The sequence below is a fragment of the Melopsittacus undulatus genome, chromosome 20, assembly GCF_012275295.1.
Source record: "Melopsittacus undulatus isolate bMelUnd1 chromosome 20, bMelUnd1.mat.Z, whole genome shotgun sequence".
Lineage (NCBI taxonomy): Eukaryota > Metazoa > Chordata > Aves > Psittaciformes > Psittaculidae > Melopsittacus > Melopsittacus undulatus.
In genome coordinates, this window is record NC_047546.1 from 313,485 (window position 1) to 335,692 (window position 22,208).

General features: G+C 61.6%; 3 protein-coding genes across 4 annotated transcripts; 2 read left to right on the forward strand and 1 right to left on the reverse strand.

Annotated features, from left to right (window-relative positions):
- Positions 1-517: 517 nt before the first annotated feature.
- CLK2 (CDC like kinase 2) lies at positions 518-8,925 on the reverse strand. 2 transcript variants are annotated; one of them, XM_013129707.3, is made up of 13 exons: positions 8,768-8,925; positions 7,312-7,481; positions 6,960-7,194; positions 5,155-5,248; positions 4,740-4,806; positions 3,935-4,051; positions 3,551-3,717; positions 3,054-3,148; positions 2,579-2,708; positions 2,126-2,208; positions 1,814-1,893; positions 1,577-1,667; positions 518-1,170 (listed from the first exon to the last, which is right to left on the reverse strand). In XM_013129707.3, exons 2-13 carry the CDS (start codon positions 7,479-7,481, stop codon positions 988-990), a joined length of 1,512 nt encoding a protein of 503 aa, XP_012985161.2. In that variant the 5' UTR covers positions 8,768-8,925; the 3' UTR covers positions 518-987. The 2 variants fall into 2 exon arrangements, with proteins under 2 accessions (XP_012985161.2, XP_012985157.1); XM_013129703.3 differs by having other exon boundaries at positions 5,155-5,251.
- A 116-nt stretch (positions 8,926-9,041) lies between these two features.
- HCN3 (hyperpolarization activated cyclic nucleotide gated potassium channel 3) lies at positions 9,042-17,697 on the forward strand. Its single transcript, XM_034071342.1, has 8 exons — positions 9,042-9,622; positions 11,617-12,046; positions 12,160-12,321; positions 12,580-12,798; positions 13,355-13,501; positions 13,593-13,833; positions 14,427-14,591; positions 15,018-17,697. Exons 1-8 carry the CDS (start codon positions 9,318-9,320, stop codon positions 16,127-16,129), a joined length of 2,781 nt encoding a protein of 926 aa, XP_033927233.1. The 5' UTR covers positions 9,042-9,317; the 3' UTR covers positions 16,130-17,697.
- A 1,978-nt stretch (positions 17,698-19,675) lies between these two features.
- On the forward strand, positions 19,676-22,052 carry FDPS (farnesyl diphosphate synthase). Its single transcript, XM_034071013.1, has 9 exons — positions 19,676-19,879; positions 20,022-20,162; positions 20,236-20,316; positions 20,400-20,522; positions 20,691-20,779; positions 21,005-21,077; positions 21,201-21,278; positions 21,355-21,489; positions 21,653-22,052. The coding sequence occupies exons 1-9, from the start codon at positions 19,745-19,747 to the stop codon at positions 21,851-21,853; spliced, it is 1,056 nt and encodes a 351-aa protein (XP_033926904.1). The 5' UTR covers positions 19,676-19,744; the 3' UTR covers positions 21,854-22,052.
- The last annotated feature ends 156 nt before the right edge of the window (positions 22,053-22,208 follow it).

Genomic DNA, 22,208 nt, shown 5'->3' on the forward strand with positions numbered 1-22,208 from the left:
TCCACCCCCCATGGGTCCCGTCTCCATCCTCCATGGGTCCCGTCTCCATCCCCCATGGGTCCCGTCTCCATCCCCCATGGGTCCCGTCTCCATCCCCCCTCGGGCAGGTTCAAGCCGTTCCCTTGTCCTGCCCCTGCATCCCTTGCCCCAAGCCCCTCTCCCGGTTGCCCGGAGCCCCTTCCGGTCCCGCACTAACTCCGGTGAAGCCCCGCTTCCCCTCCACCCCTCTGCGCGGTGCCAGGACAGCGTCTGCCACAGGCAGATGGTGCCACAGCCGAGAGCTGAGCTCAGAACACCCCAGGCGTGCTCCGTTATTGCCAGCCCCCAGCAGGGCTCCCCCAGACACGCTGGCAAAGCTGCACTGAGCTGGAACCACGTCTGCAACAGCCCCAGCACGTCCCACGGCAGCACTGGTAAGAGCCAGACACAGACACCGAGGTGGGTGCTTGGCATCCCTTTCCCCACAGCTATCACCAGGAGCGGCTGCTGCTGGCTCAGACCCAGAGCTGGGGCTTTATTCACTTCATATTTATTTCTCCACAAAGACTGTACAAAATCCTTATAAAACTCTGGTGTGGGGATGGGCTATGACATTGATCCAAAAAATAATTCCCATGCAGTCCCACCAGTTCATAACTTACAAGGAAACAGAGAAGCTACAGCGAGCCCTGGAGTATGTACACCGAGGAGGGCAGGAGGAGACAGAGCAACACGTGAACAGAGGTATTTACATATGGACATACAGGCCCCCTCACCTCATGATAACGGCAGCAGCAACAGTAGGAGGTTGGGCCCGTGGTGCTCAGAGGCCGCTATAGAATATGGGCTATTTACAGTATCTCACATATTAACAGCTTTACAAACTTGTCCAGGGGAGTTTTACTCATGTATAAAAAAAAACCAAACCAAAAGCACCAAAAGTCTGAATAGAAATGACACAGGCCTCCACGGGGGCTAGAATGTGAGCGCAGGCTGGCGCCTGGGCCGTCACCGGCTGATGTCCCTGCTCGAGTCCCACAGTTTTGTGCTGGGCTCCATCTCCAACATGTCAAAGAAGGGGTGCTTGAGGGCTTCGGCCAGGGTGAGGCGCTTGGAGGGCTCGTACTCCAGCATGCTCTCGATGAGGTCAAAAAGGCGGTGATGGTCCTCGGCCTCTGAGGTCAGGTATCGCTGGGAGATGGAAGGGGAAGGTTAGTGCTGAGGATGCTGCATGTGGCCCGTTCCAGGGCCTTCCCTGGGCTGAATGGCCAAGATGGGGAAGGTTTGCTTTGTTCAGACCATCACTAATCCCAGAGCTGAGCTCTACGCTTTCCCAAGCATGGAACTGCCAAGTTCCCCCTCACCATGCACTTCCCAAGGTCTCCATGCCCTCCTCCTCCACCTCAGATTACACTCAGGCTGCTGCAGCCTTCCTCATTTATGGCTGGCATAGCCAATGCTCCTTCAGGGACACACTGGTCTGACTCTCTTGGTGGCCCAGCCTTGCCCCCAGGAAAACCTTCCCAACTGAGGCAGGCACTAAAAGACTCTGCAATGAGAAGAGGCTGCAGCAAGCAGGACTCCTGCCCCTCCTTACCCGCAGTGGTTTGCAGTTCTCCCTCACGTAGCGGCCAGCAGAGGTGTTCTCATCCCAGTCCAGGCGGCCATGGTAGAAATACTTCTGTTTCCTGCCAGAGGAAGAGATGGGAACAGGTTACCCCCCATTGCTGCCTTGCAGCAACAGGCTCAGCAGGCAGCTTCAAAGCTCAGCCCCTCAGAGAAGCGCTACCCTGAAGCAGGAGCAAGCCCATGGTACCCAAGTAGCCTTGCCTACCTCGTCTTCCGGATCATCCGAGATGGAATTGGCCCCAAGATCCTCTCCATCATGGCCAGGTGCTCCCGGTTGTCATGTGTCTGAGGGGGACAAACATAAAGGGAAGGCATGGAACAGATTCCAATTGTTCCAGCTCCAGCCCTGGGTACTCCCCTGCTCAGAACCCCTTGCTGGGCAACACCTTGGTTGTCTCTACAAGACTGCAGTGATGGAGGGAAGCCCATGATTCCCAGAGGCTCCTGGCTGTACTGGGGAGCAGCCAGCATCCTCTTTCACCAGTTGTGAGGTAGCCATACAGCATAGAGTTCTCACCTGAAACAGGGTGAAACCCACATAATACTCAAAGATGATGCAGCCAATGCTCCACACATCACAGGGCTGGCTCCAGCCAAGCTCTGGAAAACAATGTGTTTTAAAGAAAAGATCCAGTTATGGCCTAAGATTCCAAATCCCTCTCCCTTTTAGAAACAAACAACTGGAAAAACAATTCCCATTCCTGCCAGGCTCCTGATACACTGGTGGCAATACACTGCCCAGCTGGTGGCAATGCCAAGACACCAACTTAGGAGCTGCTGTCCACGCCCCCCCCCCCCCCAAAAACAAATAGCACTGTAGAGCATGTTAAATATAGTGTTTGTCATCTCCCAGGGTAAACCCAGGACAGCTGCTGAAAGATGTGGAGGAAAAATGCCTCTTAATCCAGCAGGCAGCACCCAGTGCCCCAGGGGAAACGTCTGCCTCTGCAGAGAGACCAAGGGAACGTACCCAGGATGACTTCTGGGGCTCGGTAGTGCCTGGTAGACACAATGGTGCTGTGATGCTCATGGTCAAACGTGGCACTGCCAAAGTCCACCACTCGGATGGCCGTGTTCTTCACGCTCCTCTCATCCCGTTTCTTCAGAGGGGAGAAGAGCATCAGTTACTCAGGAGCTTCAGGACATACACTCAGCCCCTTCCTTACACAGCTAAGGCTTCACCAGAGGGCAGGGGAAGGCTTCAGAGGCTACACTAGGCTAGCACAGCCCCAAACAAGCTCCCACCATCAGCCAGCTAAGCCTGTGGTCCCTATGGCACCTTCAAAGGCCACACAGGCAGCTCGTGCAAGATACAGGCCCTGAACATGAGCATGAACGTAGCTGGTGAACCCCATGTCTCCTGGCTCCACGTTCTGACTCCTCCTTCCTGCTGCTAAGGCCATGGACAGCAGAACCCAAGAGAAGAAGCCCAAAAGCACCATTACCTTTTCCAGGTTATAGGAGAGCTCGTAGTCGGAATTCACAAAGAGGATGTTCTCCGGCTTGAGGTCGGTGTGGGTGAGTTTATTGTCGTGCAGAACTGAGGGGGCAAACAGAGTCGGGTGATGGAGCAGAAGCAAAGTGAGGCTACACCCACCCAAAGAGGGAACATCACTGATTCAGGCTGCTCACACTGGCACCAGTTTAGCCCACATTTAGAACGGGGTGTGAACAGGCTGCTCCAGGCCAAGATGGTTTGTCAGCAGCACATTTATCACACTGATCACCCGAATGCGTAAGGGGGTGGATGCTGAAGAGCTCTGAGCTCCTGCCAGCCCACATGCATCGGAAAACATTACAATCAGGAAAACAAGCAGCCATTCCAAGCATGCGTTCACCACTGGAGGCAGTGCAAGGCTTAGGCTCAGAACTGGCACTGCTGGGAGCTGCACAGCTCTCCAGGTCAGCCAAGGAGCAGTGGAGAAGCACAACGAGCACTTACATTTCACAGCCTGGCACACCTGGTAGGCCATGTGCCGCACTTGGTGGATGGGGTAAGGCAGGTAGTTGTTGTCCTTCAGGAAATCAAAGGTGCTGAGCCCCAGCAGCTCGAAGGAGATGCACATGTGGCCGTGGTAGTCAAACCAGTCGAACATCCTGACGCAAAGACTGAGGGCAAAAGCATGAGGTTTGAGACAGACCTGCACAAATCACCCCACTGTTATCCCTGTGCCTGCTTCCTCCTTTCCTTCTCATCCCATAGCAAGCCAATATACCTCCAAAACTTAGCCACACACAGATGCAGTCACCCAACATCGAGTACCTCTCGCACTCCATCCCTGCAACTGCACTAAGGTGAGGCTTCCCCTTCCATTGTAGCACTCACTTGGTGTTCTCGGGATCCTTCTCGTTGATCTTCTCCAGCACGTTGATCTCCAGCCGAGCAGCCTCTTTGTACTTCTCTACATTTTTAATGATTTTGAGAGCAACACGGGCAGCAGCCCTGGGGGAGACACAGGGATAAAGCTCGAGATCAACCCTGAGCTGGGCCAGAGAGCCCGGGCCCTGCCAAAAGGGCTTTGTGAATGAGCCTCAACCTCTGCAGCACTGCCTTCCACCACCCTTCCCAAGCCAGGAGGTGGCTTTTATTAAGGGCTGTCATAGAATGGTTTGGGTTGGAAAGGAACTGAAGCTCATCCAGTTCCAACCCCCTGCCATGGGCAGGGACACTTCATACTAGACTGTGTTGCCCAAGTCACTGTTCAACCTGGCCTTGAACACTTCTCTGGGCAACCTGTCAGCACCTCGTAACCCTCACAGTAAAGAACTCCTTCCTAATATTGAACCTAAACCTCCCCTCTTTCAGTTTGAACCCATCACCCCTGGTCCTGTCTCTCCAGTCCCTGATGAAGGTTCCCCCCCAGCATCCTTGTAGCCCCCTTCAGACACTGGAAGCTGCTCCATCCACCAAAGCAGGGCCTTTCCCCTCCTTACAAGCACCCCCCAGAAGCTCCCCCTGACCCTTCTCCAACACATGGGCAACCCGAGAGGTTGAGTGCCCAGGGATGGGCTGAGGAATCCTGGAACAAAGAGGCTCATTTCACCCCCAGGCTGCCACATTGAGCATGAAAGGCTCCATTGCCAGCTACGGTCTCTCTTTACCCCTCAGCACCACATCCCTGCCCACGTACCTGCGGTGATCGATGCACTGCACCACCCTGCCGAACGTGCCTTCTCCTAAGGTGCTAATAATCTCATCTGGGAGGGAGAGAAGGAGAGGAAAGCAGATGAGAGAGTGAGCGCGACCTGGATGCAGCGCATACACAAGGCAGAGGAGAATGCATTGCAACACCTAACCTGCACACAGCTTGAGAGGCCGGAGCAGCGGAAGGCTGACACCGGCTGCACAAGGCAACAGCCCTAATTCCCTGGCACTTCAGGAACAATACGAAATATAAACGTAGCTTTAACAAAAGGGGAAGGAAAAAGGAGAGGGTTTCTCTTTAATAAACAATGGAAATAAAATGAAACAGAAAGATAAGACAGATCTGCGACTGCGATGGGAGCTTAACTAGAGAGCTAAATTATGTTACGATTTGGCTGTACATCTTTCTTGTAGCCAGTCGCCGACGCGATAGATCAGATGCCCCTCGTCGTCGTCCTCCACACTCTTGGCCCTTCTGCTGCTCTGTCGACTCCGCTGCTGGCCCAGGCAGACAGGGAATTCATCATTCACCAATCACATTTTCAACCCAGCGCAGCAGCCAGCGTCACGCATTGGTTGGTTTGGAAATTCACATGGTTGTTTGAGGAGGGGTTGCAGGAGGAGATTCCCAGCCAATTCATACGGCACAGAGGAATATATAACGATAGGGATATTGCAAGGGAACATGTCAAGATACAACACACTAGCTCAGAAAAGAAAAAAACAGTTTGCTTTTCGTTGTAGCCAAAAAGGAAAAAAAATAAGGAAAAGAAAACCAAAAGGAAAAAAAAAAAGGAAAAAGAACCAAAAAAAAGAACCTACAAACAGCCCCACCCGAACCAGTGCAGAGCAGAGACGGTCACAACAGGGCTAGTGGAGGGCAGAGCAAGGGGGCAGCTGCCCTCGCTCCTAGCGGGGCTCCGAGAGCATCGGCACTGGCCTTCGGGTCCTGGTGACGCCAAGAGAGCGCGGCAGAGCCTCGGGGAGAGGCTCCTGCAGCCCCATGCAGCCGCTGGGGACAGGCAGCGGAAGGTGGGTGCTGGCAAGTCCTGCACAAGCAAAGGCCCGGGCTGTCCCCCACATCCCATTCCAGCAGCCCCCCCGCAGCGTCCCCCAGCCCCAACACTCAGGCAGAGATGAATTCAGAGGTTTCAGAAGCAATGATCCATCCAAACCAGAGAGAACTGTGACTGCCTCGGGGAAGATGTGACCCTGCTGCCTACACCCTCCCCTAACAAAGCTGAGCCTGGAAGGACTAGCTTCCAGGAGAGAAGCAGAGGCCCAATAGGGAATAGGGACAGCCTGGGATGAGGCACGTAAGAGGCTTATGCCAGAGAAGAGAGAATTCCTGCCTTCAGTTCTTCACCTAAGTATCCCCACACCTGGGAGAACCAACCGGCCAGCACACCTGGGACCTGAATCCAGCCCCCAGTCCCATCCCTGGACATACAGCCAGAACAGACCGGACAACACTGAGAGCTCCACATACAGAGCAGAGAACATGTCTGGGGTCTAACGGAAGTGGAAGGTGAACAGCAGAACAGACAAGAAGAGAAAGGCAGGGACACTGCTGGGAAGAGCCTGTGACGGTTGCTGTCTCCACCTGAATTGATCAGTCCACAAGTTTCACTCCTTTGCAAGGCTCCTCACACAACAGCCCACATCAGCTGAGCCCACCCAGAAGGATCCTGCCCTGCTGCAGGACCTAACCCTCAGAGACAGGGAGGCTTCCTGCCACAGAACACAGAACCAGGGACCAAGCTGCCTGTGGCAGGCAGGCTGAGCTCTCTGGGACCAGGATCAGCTGGACCTCACACAAAAGACTGCTTGGCTGGGGTTCCTAGACAGCTCTTAATGAGCACCACCAAACAAAAGCAGTGCTCTGCAGGGATAAAGGAGCTGAGGCCTGCTGCACCACCTCGGGGGGGACACACCAGCCTCGCAAGGCACAGCCTGTCCTCCTCCCACCTCTGAGCGGGCAACACTATGAGAGGGGCTGAGCCTCCTGGGCCGGGCTGGCACAGGGCAGCCCCTGCCGAGGCACAGCAGGACAGCGGACACCAGCTGCCACCTGCACCAAAGGTTTCTCTATGCACATCTCAAGCTGAGGCCGAGAGAGCAGTTAGAAAGTGAGGTTTCCACTTACCCAGCTCGGCACCTGGGAGAGAAAGGTTACAGGGCAGGCCCAGCACAGCAGGATACTCACCGATGAGGAGCGACTAAAGGACCGGCTGCGGCGCCGCCTCCGCCTGTGCTTACGCCGGCTGCTTTTGCAGCTCCGGTAGCTGCCCTCGCGGTCCCGGGAGCGCCGGTACTCGTAGGAGTGACGGTACTCGGGGTCATAGTAGGCTTCCCCCCGCTCGCGGCTGTAGTCGTTCCGCCGGTAGCTGTCACAGTAACGCCGGTCGTAGGCCCTCCTGTCTGCCGAGTGGTCATCATAGCTGGGGAAGGGGAAGCAAGGGGGGATTCCATTAGGATGAGAACCCAGCTCAGGGCATGGAGCTGCCAATGAAGGAGCCCCACAGGTCATGGCCCCTGCCCTGCCCCTGCAGCCTCACCTCCTGGAGCGCATATGGTAGCTGTCCTCCCGCCGGTGCCGCCGGTCCCGCTCGCTGCTGCTGGACCGTGACCGTGTCCGCCGCCGCTTGTGCTTGCGGCTCCTGTAGCGCTCGTGGTAACTGCCCCGGCTGCTGCGCTCCGACGAGCGGTACCTTCGGGAGTGAGGCATCTGCAGGGACCACACAGGAGCATGAGGCAATGGCAAGGGAGAGAAACCAGCACAGAGCATCCGCAGGCAAGGAGCTGCCAGGGCAAGGAGAGGGGAGGCCACCAGCAGCGTGTCTGAGCATGCAGGGGGGAGCTGACAGGGAGGGGATGAGCTTCTGAGAGACCCCAGAACCCCATATGAGAGGATGTAGCCACACACATGGGCTGTGCTTCCTGCAGCTCTGGTTTGCAGGTTGTTTTCACCTCTTCACACTCATCTCTATTGGCCACAGCTGCAGGAGCAGCATTTGAGCCTGCAGAGCTTCCACCTTCTCCTCTCTTTAAACTAAAGTGCTCCCCCAAAAGGAGAGAGCAGCACCAAGGAAAACCGAAGGAAGGTGAAAGGAAGCTCAGGAGATCAGCAAGTGCTTGGCCCAAAGTCCTTGCACCCCAGTGCTGCTGCACAGGGACTTTGTACGGGAGCTCCTGCAGAGATGTCTCTGGTTTACTGCTGAGCCAGAGACATCCACGCCTCCCACTGCCCCATCCAGGGAGCAAACCCACCCTGTCCACATGCAAAGGCATTCACGAAGCCTTGCAGACCCTAACCCTAACCTCTACCACCGTGATAGGCTGCAAGAGCCAAGAGGGAATGGGTCTATCCCTCAGCAGGACGGCACCTTGCGTCCCGGTGCATAGGATCCTGCTCCCATCCCCAGCTCCAAGCCATTCCCCACACGTATTTAGCTCCAAACCATCAACCACCTCCACCTGCTCTGCCTCTACAGGCCAGAGCCTGGAGCTCCGTTTGTCCACAGCCCTCCCAATGCCGACTCTTCCCCCCTAAGACACACACACAGCACCTGCAGCCCCGTCCCCTTTTACAGCCCCGGCTACCGAAAGGACGAGGTGGTGACCGGACAGCCGGGGCCCGCTCACGGCTCCCCCACCGGGAGGCCAAGCTCTCATTACCGGCAGCGCACGAAGGCGGCGCTGGAGGCCGGCCAAGGCCGGGCACCCCGTTCCCGAGCCGGCAGAGCCCGCACCGGCGCGTCCTGAAGCCGCTCCGGAACCGGTTTGGGGACGATGATGATGATGGCGGCCGCGTTCCGCCGCTGCCGGGTGGGGCCTCGGCGGCCTAGTGCCAACAGCGGAAGCACCGGGACGGGACGAGGCCCGGAACGGGGCTCCCACACCGGCACCGGGGGTAGAAGCGGCGGATGGGGAGCAACGGCAAGGCCTCACCGCGGCCTTCCCCCCCCCCCTCAAGCCAAGCCCACCCCCGGTAGGGCCCGCACCGCTCCGCACCGTCCTCGCAGCCAGCCCGGTGCGTTTATCCCACAGGAAATCCGTGATGGCGGCCGTGGAGCCCCCGGGAGTACCGGGCCCCGCTCCGAGTACACCGAGCTCCGCCGCGCCCCGACGCCGCCGATCCGGGTCCCCACCGCCAGGCCGCGTACGCACGTACGCAACTGCGTCAGAAGGGGCGGGGCCGGGGTGGGCGGGGCTCCGGGGGACGACGTACGTCGTCCCCCGGAGCCCCGCCCACCCCGGCCCCGCCCCGCCCGCGGGGTCCCGCGTTGCCACCGCCGCCGCCGTCACCGCTCCGGTGCCTCCGGTGCATCCCCGTTAACGACGGGGGCTCCGTTGCCTCTCCCCGGGGTGCGCAACAGGAGGGCGGCCCCTGGAGCTGCGGTTACCGGTAACGGAGCCGGTGAGCGGTGAACGACCGGTCGGGACCGGCGAAGTGAACGCGCACCCGGCCGCCCGCCCGGGGCCGGGCATGTGCGGCGGGGCGTCGGGCAGAGCGCCCGAGCAAGGGCGTTTGAAGGAAACGTGAGGCGGCGGCGGCGGAGGGATGGACGCGGCACCGGGCAGGAGCCCCGAGCCTCGGGAGAAGCCGCCGGTGTTGGATGGGGAAGCGACGGGAGCGGCCCCGGCTTCGCCGGTGGCGACGGAGCAGATCGTGGCGGAGGGCGAGGCTGCGGCCACGGCGGCGGCGGCGACGGGCACGTTCGTGCAGCGGCAGCTCGGGGCCATGCTGCAGCCCGCCGTGAACAAGTTCTCGCTGCGCATGTTCGGCAGCCACCGGGCCGTGGAGATCGAACGGCAACGGGTGAAGTCGGCCGGTGCCTGGATCATCCATCCCTACAGCGACTTCAGGTGGGACCCGCGCCCGGTCCCGCACGGCGCCGCTGTCCCTGGTGCTGAGCGCGGCTCCTCCGCCCGCCCCGTCAGGGCAACAAGTGACGGGCACCGGGGGCTCCGCCGCACCGGGCCGGGAGGACGCGGATCCGCACCGCAGCCGCCGGTCCGGCCACAACCCGGGGCCTCGCAGCCCCAGCCCCGTTCTCGGCTGATCCCTCGGGGGGCACCGGTGACTTTGTCCTGCCTCAGTCCCCCCCACAACCGGGCTCCGGGGCTGCCGTTGGCCGGGGGCAGCCCGGCCCGACCGAGGCCCCTCCGCGGCGGAGGAGGAGGAGGCAGGGGCCGCAGCCTTCATCCCCGCAGCCCCCGCTTCCCGACGCTGTTTGTCTGTGTCTGCTGAGGAGCTGCGTGACCCCGGTGGGGACACGGGGCCCACGAGCTGCCTGCAGAGCCTGGAAGCCGGTGGCAGGGGGCAGGACGGGCAGCACGGAGCCGGGCCTGGCTCACGGTGTCACCGGGAGCACGGGGAGGGCTCAGGGACGGATGATGTGGGAGGAACTGGGTGTCACGGGGATGTTGAGTCATATAGGGTGGGCTTTCTCTACGGGGAATGGAGCCGCCAGGCAGTCATCTCCCGCGGCGAGCTGTGACACGGGTGATGTCCCCAGCCCAGCGAGCACCCCAGTACCTGTAGCCAGCTCCTGAGCCTCACACCGGAGGCCTCCAGCCCTCGGAGCCCTTTTCCCAGGGAAGCTGCCCCCAAATTCGGGAGCCTGCGCTCGGCAGGAGCAGCTTGTGCAGGGGAGCCTGGAGCGAGCTGGCAGGTAGACAGCTGGAGGGATTACGCCCGTGTTTATCACATTATAGGGATACATAAAGGCCACTGAGATCAGGGCCCTGCGTGTTCGGCCTGACACAGAGCAAAGGACGGGGCTTGCCCTAAATAGCTTAAGCCTGAGGCTGAATCAAGAGCTCTGGCAGCTGTGGGGGCCGGCGGCTCCCTGCTCACTGAGCAGCGCTTGGGGCACAGTGTGGGGTGCAGGAGGCCCCTCCTGCCGTGACCAGCATCTTCTTGCCCTCCCCAGCCCATCTTGGCCATGGGCAAGGGGGTGTCGGTGTGTGCGAGGCCTCTGGGTCCTGGGGGAGCCCCCGCATTGGTGGTGCCCCCTCCCTGCCATGGTGCTCCCTCTTGAAGGAGCCATCGCTTCTGCTCCCTTCTCTTCCCCACTGCTTGCACAAGGTGGTGCCTGGTGAGGACACAAGGGAGGAATCACCTGCAGGCTTCTCGTCATTGCAAAGGCCACTTTGGATCAAAGAGTTGCCTTGAGGTCACCTTTGAAGACTTGGGGTCTTTACCCACACCCGAGGCTGGGGCTAACAGGGCACCCAAAGGTGGGAGCTGGATTTGCTTTCCCAGGCACCCATAAAGACTTGGAGCCTGGGAGTCCACCAAGCTGCTGCAGGAGCCATTGCAGACCCTGTGAAGCAAAGTGTGTCCATCCCAGCCACATCTGCATGTGAATGAGGATTCTGGGTTTCATGGCACAACCAAACACCAATCAACTGCTGCCCAGTGTCTCTTGGCTTTGCCTCCAAAGCCTCTGAGCTTGTCCACTCCCAGAGAAAGGAGGTGGATTGAGGGGTCCTGCAGGCCCAGTGCCCATGAGTACCCCCTTTGGGGTTAGACATGTTCCTCCTGTCTTCCCTATGGTGATGGCACTTCCCTACCCTTGCTTGGCTGCTGCCTGGCTCCCCCATGCTGCAATCCCAACAGCCTCACTGGCCCCAGCTCACACACATTGGGTGATGTTGGCTCCCACAGACCCACCAGTGCAGAGCTGCTCCTCCCCACACACGTGTGTCCCAGCCATGCAGTCATGTGTGTGGGCAGGCACGTGTGTGTGTGCCCTGAGCGCCTGTCTCTCCACACTGCACTGGGCTCGTTGAGCTCAGGGCTGCTTCTAACCCCCCTCCTCCTGCCTCTCCCTGTGCTCCATCCATCCCTGCAGGTTCTACTGGGACCTCATCATGCTGCTGCTGATGGTGGGGAACCTGATCATCCTGCCCGTGGGCATCACCTTCTTCAAGGATGAGAACACCCCTCCCTGGATCGTTTTCAATGTGCTTTCGGACACTTTCTTCTTGGCTGACCTGGTGCTGAACTTCCGGACAGGCATCGTGGTGGAGGACAACACGGAGATCATCCTCGATCCGCACACCATCAAGATGAAGTACTTGAAGAGCTGGTTCCTGGTTGACTTCATCTCCTCCATCCCGGTGGATTACATCTTCCTCATCGTTGACCTGGAGACGCAGGTGGATTCTGATGTCTATAAGACGGCTCGGGCGCTGCGCATCGTGCGCTTCACCAAGATCCTCAGCCTGCTGCGGCTCCTGCGCCTCTCTCGCCTCATCCGCTACATCCACCAGTGGGAGGAGGTGAGAGCCCTGCGGGGACCACAGCACCCCCCGGCTGTGGGGTATGGTTGGTTGGGGTTCAGAGCTGTCGTGGGATGAGCGTCTTCAGTAGCTCCACCTCCTGCCTCTTGCAGATCTTCCACATGACGTACGACCTGGCCAGCGCCGTGGTGAGGATCTTCAACCTCATCGGCATGATGCTGCTGCTGTGTCACTGGGACGGCTGCCTCCAGTTCCTGGTGCCCATGCTGCAGGACTTCCCCGAGGACTGCTGGGTCTCCATCAACCACATGGTGGTGAGTGCGCCGGGCAGGGGCCATTCCCTAAGGGAGGATTTGGCCACGCATCTGGTACTCAAAGGCTGGAGCTGCCTGGATCCATGTGCTCAGAGCAGCATCCCTCTTCTCATCCCAGCAGTGAGCTGGGGTGGAGGGGATCTCTGCATCCCCCTCCTGTCTCAGCCCACTGGGGCTGCTGCTGGGGCTGGAGGGGATGGAGGGCTCAGCCCAGCAGCTCCATCCAGCACCCCCAGCACTGCTGTTCCTCACCCACAGAATGACTCCTGGGGGAAGCAGTATTCACATGCACTCTTCAAGGCCATGAGCCACATGCTCTGCATCGGCTACGGGCAGCAGGCACCGGAAGGCATGACCGACGTGTGGCTCACCATGCTGAGCATGATCGTGGGTGCCACGTGCTATGCCATGTTCATCGGCCATGCCACCGCCCTCATCCAGTCCCTGGACTCATCCCGGCGCCAGTACCAGGAGAAGGTCAGTGCCATGGGCGCCGGGTGCCTGAGTACTGGGGAAAGGCACATCCCTGCCCTGCAGGTTCCTGCCCCCATCTCTGCTGCTCATCCAGGGGGTGTTGGAGGGCACCAGGCTGCCCATCTGCAGAGGGATGCTCCATCCATGGTGTTGGGGTCACCTCAGCATAGTGAGGCCCCATCCTGGCCTCTGCCATGGAGCCTTCTGCATCCTGAGTGCATGGGGTTCTGGTCTCTGCCCTGGGCATCAGGTTGGATCTAAGGCAGAAGCTGTTCCCTGTGAGGGTGCTGAGGCGCTGGCACAGGGTGGCCAGAGAAGCTGTGGCTGCCCCATCCCTGGCAGTGCTCAAGGCCAGGTTGGACACAGGGGCTTGGTAGCAGCTGCTCCAGTGGAAGGGGTCCCTGCCCGTGGCAGGGGTTGGAGCTGGAGGAGCTTTAAGGTCCCTTCAACCCAGAGCTGTGATCCTATGATTCCTTACCATGGCTTTTGGGGGGGTTCTGGATCGCAGCCCCGCGGTGCTGCTTGGCTCACCCGGTGTGGCTCTGCCCTGTCCCCACAGTACAAGCAAGTGGAGCAGTACATGTCCTTCCACAAGCTGCCTGGGGACACGCGCCAGCGCATCCACGAGTACTACGAGCACCGCTACCAGGGCAAGATGTTTGACGAGGAGAACATCCTGGGGGAGCTGAGCGAGCCGCTCAAAGAGGTAGGGGCAGGCACCCACTGTTGGTGCTGTGGGTGCTCACCGGGGCCTCTCAGCGGTGTCCCTGTTGGTGACGTGCTCCTCAACCCCACAGGAGATCATCAACTTCAACTGCCGCAACCTGGTGGCCAACATGCCCCTGTTTGCCAACGCGGACCCCAACTTTGTGACAGCCATGCTGACCAAGCTGCGCTTCGAGGTCTTCCAGCCCGGGGACTTCATCATCCGCGAGGGCACCGTAGGCAAGAAGATGTACTTCATCCAGCACGGGGTGGTCAGCATCCTCACCAAGGGCAACAAGGAGACAAAGCTGTCTGATGGCTCCTACTTTGGGGGTGAGGCTGGGCTGGGGTGCCTGGAGAGCAGAGGGGAGCAAGAGCTGCTGGGGGGCAGGCACTGGGGCATCCACCTCAGGCTGGGCTCTGGGGCTCCCAGCTCCAGCACTGCCGTTCCTATGGGGTACCTTGTCCAGTGGATTGAGTCAGAGGGACCAGAGCTTGGTCTGGCTTGGGCAGAGGGGGCATTGCCACCCCTCTGGCTGGAAAGGAGGAAGGTTGAGAGCAGAGCATCTGAGACACTTGGTAGGCTACAGGTTTGGGAGAGCAGCCATGGCCATGGCTTGAGGACACAGTGTGTCTGTCCAGGCTCCAGGGTCTGTCCCTGTTCCTGTGTCACAGTTCCTGTGCAGGCTGTGGGAGTGCCAGGCAGTCCTGTCCCCATTCCAGCTGCGCTTATGTTCCCCACATGGTTAAGGAGACAAATGGAAGTGTTAAGGGCCAGGTTGGATGGGGCTTGGAGCAGCTGCTCCAGTGGAAGGTGTCCCAGTCCATGGCAGGAGCCTGGAGCTGGATAAGCTTTAAGGTCCCTTCAACCCGTTCCATGGCTCTATGGATGCATCCTCCCGACACCCAAACCTGTGTCCCTGCAGAAATCTGCCTGCTGACCCGGGGCCGGCGCACGGCCAGTGTGCGAGCTGACACCTACTGCCGCCTCTATTCCTTGTCTGTGGATAACTTCAACGAGGTGCTGGAGGAGTACCCCATGATGCGCAGGGCCTTCGAGACCGTGGCCATGGACCGGCTGGACCGCATAGGTGAGGAGTGGCCCCTGGGCCCAGCACAGCCACCCCTTTGCCATGGCACCCCAGCCCCATAGGTGATGGCACCGCAGCCCCGTGGGTGTCCAGCAATGAGGATGAGGGGGAGCACAGGGAAGATGCCTCCAGCATCCCTTTCTCCTCTCAGGAAGATCCAGGCAATGCTGTATGACAGGGGGGTTGTCACCCACCCCCTTCTCCCACCTTTGCACTGGCATTGCCCAGCTGCTTGTCCTCACCCCCTCACCTGCAGAGGACAAGCAGGACCACAGCTTCCAACCTGGAACCTCTGGAGCTGGGACTCCCTTGGTTCATCCCTGCTTCCCTCTGCTCCAGCCCGAACCCTCCCCAGGGCCACAGGGGCTTCACTATCCCTTCCCCACCACTGCTCCCAGTGACGCTGCTGCCTCCCCCCCACCGCAGGGAAGAAGAACTCCATCTTGCTCCGCAAACGAGCCGAGCACAGCTCGGGGCCCATGAACACCGAGATGATCCAGCAGATCGTGAAGCACGACCAGGACATGGCGCACAACATCCAGGACCTGCAGCACATGGCCATGGGCCGGGAGCTCAGCGGCAAGCCGGTGATCTGGGAGCCGCTGGTGCACGCCCCGCTGCAGACGGCGGCCGCCACCACCAACGTGGCCATCGCCCTGACCCACCAGCACAGCCTGCAGGCGCACATCTTCCTGCCGCCCTCCTCCATCGCCAGTCCGCTGTCCCCCGAGGCCACGCTGCTCCCCAAGCCCGTGCGCCGCTCGCAGCCCAGCCTGGGGGGCTCCCGACCCTCCTCCATGAGCTCCCCGTCGGCGCCGCAGTCCCACCTGCAGACACCGGCCGCCGGGTCCCCGTCCTCGCCCATGGTGCAGCCGCTGGAGGCCGCGGGGCAGAGACCCAGCCCCGGGGGGCGCCCGGCGCCCAAGGGGGACCCCGCGGCCAAGCAGCCCCCGGCCGGGGCTCAGCCGCAGCTCTCCCGGTCCCGCGGGGCCTCGGTGTCCACGTCGCTGCTGCAGCAGGCGGCCGGGGCTCCGTCCCCCAGCTCGGAGCAGGCGCTGCCGCCAGGGAGAACGCTGCACTACAGCCTGTCCCGAGCCAGCGGCTCCCACATCTCGCTGCTGATGCAGCCGCAGCAGCTGGTGAAGCACCGGAGCATCCAGGGCCTGCCGCTGGGGAGGCTCACCCACGACGTCCGCCTCCTCTCCGCATCCCAGCCCTCCCTTCCCAACAGAGTGGCCCAGCAAGGTGACGGCAGCTCCCTGCAGCAGGGCAGGAAGTCCGCGGGGAGCCTGGCTCGCCGCTCCTCGCCCTCGGTCGCCGGGCTCCTGGCTAAGCCGTGCCCGGGGGTGCCAGCCCAGCACCCGCAGCAGATGCCTTCAGGAGCGCTGGCTCAACCCAGCCGCACCGTGGCCGGAGCATCCACGCCGCAGTCCCCGGTGTCCGCGTCCCGGCAAGCGGCAGGTCCCTCCCGCAAGGGCTCCGTGGCCTTCAGCCCCGAGGTGGAAACGGGGAAGCCCAAACTCCAGTCCAACATGTGAGTCCCGGGCACCGGCGGCACAGGCGGAGGGAGAGGTGAGAGGCAGCACCGAGGCTGTGGAGCGGCTGCTCTGGGTGTGGGGCAGCCCCTGGGGGAGGAGGGGCTCTGCCGACTGCCCCATGGGTCCCACCCAGGCTCTCCCCTTGCTCCATCACCACCCACCCTCCCCCTGGAGGCAGCAGGACGGGTGAGAGCGCTCGCCCGACTCCTGGGGAGCTGTGGGGTCTGTGCCCCATCGTGCTCTGCCCTTGCTCCCCACTGCCCCCCTTGGGGCCAGGCCAGTGCTGAGGGCTCCTCCAGCTTGTCCTGTCACAGCAGGGGCTGCCACAGACCCACCTCGGGCCCCAGACAGCTCTGCCAGCACCTTGGCTTTGGGGAGAGGAAGGAGAGGCCCCAGTGCTGGGGGGCAGAGTGAGGGGTCCCGAGCCCATGGCAGGAGCCAGGTCCCCCTCCCTGAGGCCCTGGAAACAGTGCCCAGACCTGGGGGTCCCGGGCAGGGTCCCCCTGGGGTGACGAGTGCCAGGCAGCAGAGCTGGGGGCAGATGGGTCTCTCATGGAGCAGCCCCTGGGTGCCTGTCCCCATCCTGGGGGAGCATCTTGCCTCCATCAAGGGGTCCGGGCGCTGTGACCTGGCCCCTCTCCATGCTCCGTCAAGGGGGCAGCCCTGGGGTGTCTGGAGGAGATGCAGCACCCGGGCGATGTGTGGGGCTGTGGAGCCGCCTCCTGTCACCCTGGTCTCTGTTTTGGGGGGCAGGAGCATGGGTTCCCCATGGCCAACCCACCCCACCCCTCAGGAGCCAGTAGTCAGCAATGTGTGTTCAAGCTGTGGCTCTGCCCAGCCGCTGAGCTCTGCTTGCAGTGTCGCTTTGGGCCACCCGTGTTACCAGTCCTGGTTAAAGTAGTGTCCCCTCCCGTCCCCGCTGCGCAAGCTGCTTCCCACTACCGGGGTCAGGAACCATGGCTTGGAGTGGTGCTCTGGGGCCGAGCAGGGCCCCGTGCAGCCGGCAAGGGCCTTGTGCCATGTGCTCCTTCCTCAAAGTGAGGTCTTCAGTTCCCCCCTCTCGTTGTGGGATGTGGGACCCGGTGCAGCCCGGCCGGGATCCCTCCAGCGCACCCAGCGGAGGGGGTGTCCAGCACTGCCTTCTTCCCATGGACCTCAGCCCTGTCCACATCCCGCTCCATCCCCATGGTCGGTGTGTGCCCGGCAGCCCCTCGGGAAGGGGTCTGCGGCGGGGCCGTGTAGTCAGACGTTCCCAGGCTGTGTGATGTAGATGTGTTAACCCCATCCTTAGGTGTTCTTGCAGAGCCCGGACGGCCCCGAGCTCAGCTCTGCCCCCGTTGCGGCCAGAGCCACCCCCGGTTGGAGGCAGGAGGGGCGGCCGGGGGTGCTGGTGTCTCTGTGGCGTGCGCGGGCACAAGTCTAAGGCACCAAAGACCACGCTCCTCCACTCGCACTCACTGCAGTCCATGTACAGAGCTTGTAGTTTTCATATCGCAGAGGATTTAAAAGCGTTTTTTTATTTTTGGTCGTTGTACATAATGGATTTAAATAATAAAGAGAGATTCGGAGCTGGTTCTGGGGGAGCCTCCTTCAGGGCTGGCACCCCCAGCACCCCGCGGGGATGGGATGGGGCAGGGGGATGCTCTGCGGATCCAACCCCCGTGCGCTGTGGGTACCCATTGAGGGGCCTGTCCCCGGCCCCCCAGCCCTGGGCAGTGCAGTGGGCGCCCGAAGGCAACAGATCCCCTCCTGCCCGCCCCGTCCCTTTAGACCCTGGGGAGATTAATGTTTAATCTTCAGTTACTTTCCCCTTCCATTTCTTACCGGGGGGATGGGGAGGTTTGATACCGCCTGATTGCAGAGCATTAACCAGATTAAATGAAGGTCGTGCAGCATGAGATGGGCTGCGGGTGGCACAGAGCCCCCACCACGGCCACCGCAGAGCCCTGCAGCAGCCCCTGCTCTGCTACCAGCAGCAGGACTCAGGCTGTGGCACACGATGCGATCAGAGCTGATTAGCAGTTTCTATCTAATTTGATTATTTCAGCTTACACCGAAGCCAGCCTGATTAAGAGTGTGTGTAGCCAACAGTCCCCTGCCCCAGTGCCCTGCTGGAAGGTTGGGATGTGCTGCCAGAGCCTGGTCTGCCCCTCCACAGGCTGCCGGAAGGGAAGCACAATCCCAACCTCTGCATCCCTGCCCAGGGCTGCTCGGGCACCCAACGCACCCGCAGGCAGGAGCAGCCGAAGGGACCTGCTGGCTCCGCAAGGGCACCCTGGGCTGGTTCGTCCCCAGGCCCCCACGTTACCGGCGGTAGGGGGTGGGGGGGATTAGCAGGCTCCAAGGCAGAGATTAATTAAACCGGGGTTAGCGGGGATTAGGGGATCGCAGCACACGGGCGCACATTGGCAATCAGCGGGGCCGGGGAGGGGGCCGCGGTTCTCTCCTGTGCACAAAGGTGTGGGGTGTACCCCCTGCACTGCACCCCCCGTTAACACTGCACAGCTCTGCACAGCCCCAGACTGCCCTGCATCCCCCATGCATCCCCCCATGCATCCCCCCATGCATCCCTCCATGCATCCCCCATGCATCCCTCCATGCATCCCCCCATGCATCCCTCCATGCATCCCCCATGCATCCCCCCATGCATCCCTCCATGCATCCCCCATGCATCCCTCCATGCATCCCCCCATGCATCCCTCCATGCATCCCCCATGCATCCCCCCATGCATCCCTCCATGCATCCCTCCATGCATCCCCCCCATGCATCCCCCCATGCATCCCCCCATGCATCCCCCCATGCATCCCCCCATGCATCCCCCCATGCATCCCCCCATGCATCCCTCCATGCATCCCCCCCATGCATCCCCCCATGCATCCCCCCATGCATCCCCCCATGCATCCCCCCATGCATCCCCCCTGCATCCCCCCATGCATCCCCCATGCATCCCCCATGCATCCCTCCATGCATCCCCCATGCATCCCCCATGCATCCCCCCATGCATCCCCCCATGCACTCCCAGCTGCCCACAGCCCCCATGCACCCACTGCGCACCCGCAGTGTCCATGTACCCCATATACCCCCATGCACCCCTCCATGCACCCCATGTACCCCATGTACCCCATGTACCCCCATGCACCCCCCATGTACCCCCATGCACCCCCAGGCCCCATGCACCCCCCATGCACCCCGATCTGTCCGCACCCCCCGCGCACCCCTCGCCCTCCTCCGCAGCCTCGCCCCGCGCCTCGGCCGAGCCCTCGCTCCATTTGCTCCCTCCACCAATCAGCAGCAACGGTCCCGCCCTCCACGCGCTCCTATTGGCTCAGCCTTCTCGGACTTATCCTCTTACGATGGAGGGGACCAATGAGCGCGGGGACCGGTGGAGGCCGGGCGCTGGCTCCGCCCCCCCGCGGGGCACGCCGGGAGTTGTAGTCCTTCGGCCTCGACGGCTCCGCTGCTCCGGTGGCTGCGGGACTGCGCATCCCGGCGTGCCCCGCGCGGGGGGAGGGACGGGGCTGGAGGGGACGGGGTTGGATGGGACCGGAGGGGACGGGGTTGGACGGGACGGGACCGGACGGGACGCGGCGTGCAGCGGCCGCGCTCAGGGCACCATGAGCGGCACTGGGGCGCAGGCGGCGGCGGAACGGGAGGAGTTCATGAGCTTCTTCCCGCAGATCGTGCGCGATCTGACCGAGGGGGGTCTGGGGCACCCCGAGGTGGGCGATGCCGCGGCCCGCTTGAAGGAGGTGAGGAGGCCGCGGGGGGTCCGGTCCCGGTCCCGGTCCCATTCCCATTCCCGGTCCCGGTCCCGGTCCCGTTCCCTTTCCCGTTCCCGTTCCCGTTCCCTGCCCGTCCCGGCCGGGGCTGCCCGCTCCCGTCTGCCCGCAGGTGCTGGAGTACAACGGGCCCGGAGGGAAGTGCAACCGGGGCATGACGGTGCTGGCCGCCTACCGGGAGCTGGCGGGCCCCGGGCAGCAGGATGCAGAGAGCCTGCGGCGTGCCCTGGTCGTCGGCTGGTGCATCGAGCTGGTGAGAGCCGGGACGGGGGGGGGGGGAGCTGGGGGTACCCCCCGGACCCCCCCCCTAACCCGGCCTCCTGCAGCTCCAGGCGTTCTTCCTGGTGACCGACGACATCATGGACGCGTCCCTCACCCGCCGGGGGCAGCTCTGCTGGTACAAGAAGGTGAGAGCGGTCGGGAGGCTCCTGTCCCCTGGAGCTGGGGGGGTCAGGGTGTTCTGTGACACCCCCGTGCCCGTCCGGTGCAGGAGGGGATCGGTCTTGATGCCATCAACGATGCTCTCCTCCTGGAGTCCTGCGTCTACCGGCTGCTGAAGAAGTACTGTGGGGGGCACCCCTACTACGTGCACCTCCTGGAGCTCTTCCTGCAGGTGAGCCCGGCCCCTGCATCCCAATGCACTGGTACCCTGGGATCTGACAGCATCCTGGGCATCCTGCCCTTCGTGCTCAGAGAGGAGCTGAAATGGGGCTGGGGGTTTCACTGCACTGCTGGGACTCTGCTGGGGGCTGCAGGAACAAACCCTCCCGTTCCTCTTCAGACTGCCTACCAGACGGAGCTGGGGCAGACGCTGGACCTCATCACTGCTCCCGTTTCCCAGGTGGATTTGACCCGCTTCAGTGAGCAGAGGTAGGGAGGTGGAGGTGATGGAGATGTGGCAGAGCAGCTCTGCTCACGGTCCCTTCCACATGGTGTAGGATGGATAACACCATGCCAAGCTCTGCGGAGCAAGTCATGCTTGTGCTGTTGGAGCTTGCGGGCTGGGCTGAAGGGAGATGCTGGTCCTGGTCTGCAGAGCCCTGTTGGGAGGGGAAGGCCTTGGCCCTGGCACTGAGCAGGGTTCCTCTGCCACAGGTACAAGGCCATTGTGAAGTACAAGACGGCGTTTTACTCCTTCTACCTGCCTGTGGCTGCTGCCATGTACATGGTGAGTCCTTGGTCACTGTCCTGGGACTTGTCCTTGCTGTCAGTGAGGGCTGGAGCTTTGGGAGATGGGAAAGGATGGATGGAGGTACTGGAAGGCTTCATCCTTTTTCCCCCTCCTTCTTAGGCTGGTATTGACAGCAAGGAGGAGCATGACAATGCCAAAGCCATCTTGCTGGAGATGGGTGAATTCTTTCAGATCCAGGTAGCTGGTGCTTCCCTGTCCCTTAGTGCTTATAAGATGCTGGTTGTGGCACTCACGTGTTCCCATCTCCATACAGGATGATTACCTGGACTGCTATGGAGACCCGAAGGTGACAGGGAAGGTTGGCACTGACATCGAGGACAATAAGTGCAGCTGGCTGGTGGTGCAGTGTCTGCATCGGGTCACACCAGAGCAGAGGCAGATCCTGGAGGTAACGCCACCAGGTTCACAACCCCCTGAAGGATAGAGGGGTTGTAGTGCCCTGTTGTACACCCTGCGGTCTGGTTGTCGAGGCTGGGGCAGTAGCAGGGATGACTCCTGCCACCCTTGGAAGGAGCTGGAGCTCAGCCTGACTTGGCCTGGTGTTTTCTCAGGAGAACTATGGCCGTAAGGAACCTGAGAAGGTGGCAAAGGTGAAGGAGCTCTATGACAGCCTGGGCATGAGGGCTGCTTTCCAGCAGTACGAGGACAGCAGCTACCAGCGCCTGCAGGAGCTGATCCGGACGCACAGCCACCGCCTGCCCAAGGCCATCTTCCTGGGCCTGGCTCAGAAGATCTACAAGCGGCAGAAGTGATGGGGGGGCTGCCCCTCCACTGCCTCTCCTCTGCTGAAGGGGCTGCTGCCCATTAGGGTCTACCCCCGGCTGGAACTGATGCCTGCCCCACAGCCCCTTGGGGCTCCTTCTGTGGGGTGGGCTCCGGGGCTGGTTGTGGACCGGGTTTTGGGGCCGGGGTTTCCATCGCGGTTCTCAATAAACGTTAAGTTATTGATCATCCGTGTCCGTCCCCGTGATTGTGGCTGGGGCTGGAGCCGGGGCTGGAGCCGGGGCTAGAGCCGGGGCTGGAGCCGGGGCTGGAGCCGGGGCTGGAGCCGGGGTTGGAACCGGGGCTGGAGCTGGGGCTGGAGCCGGGGCTGGAGCCGGGGCTGGG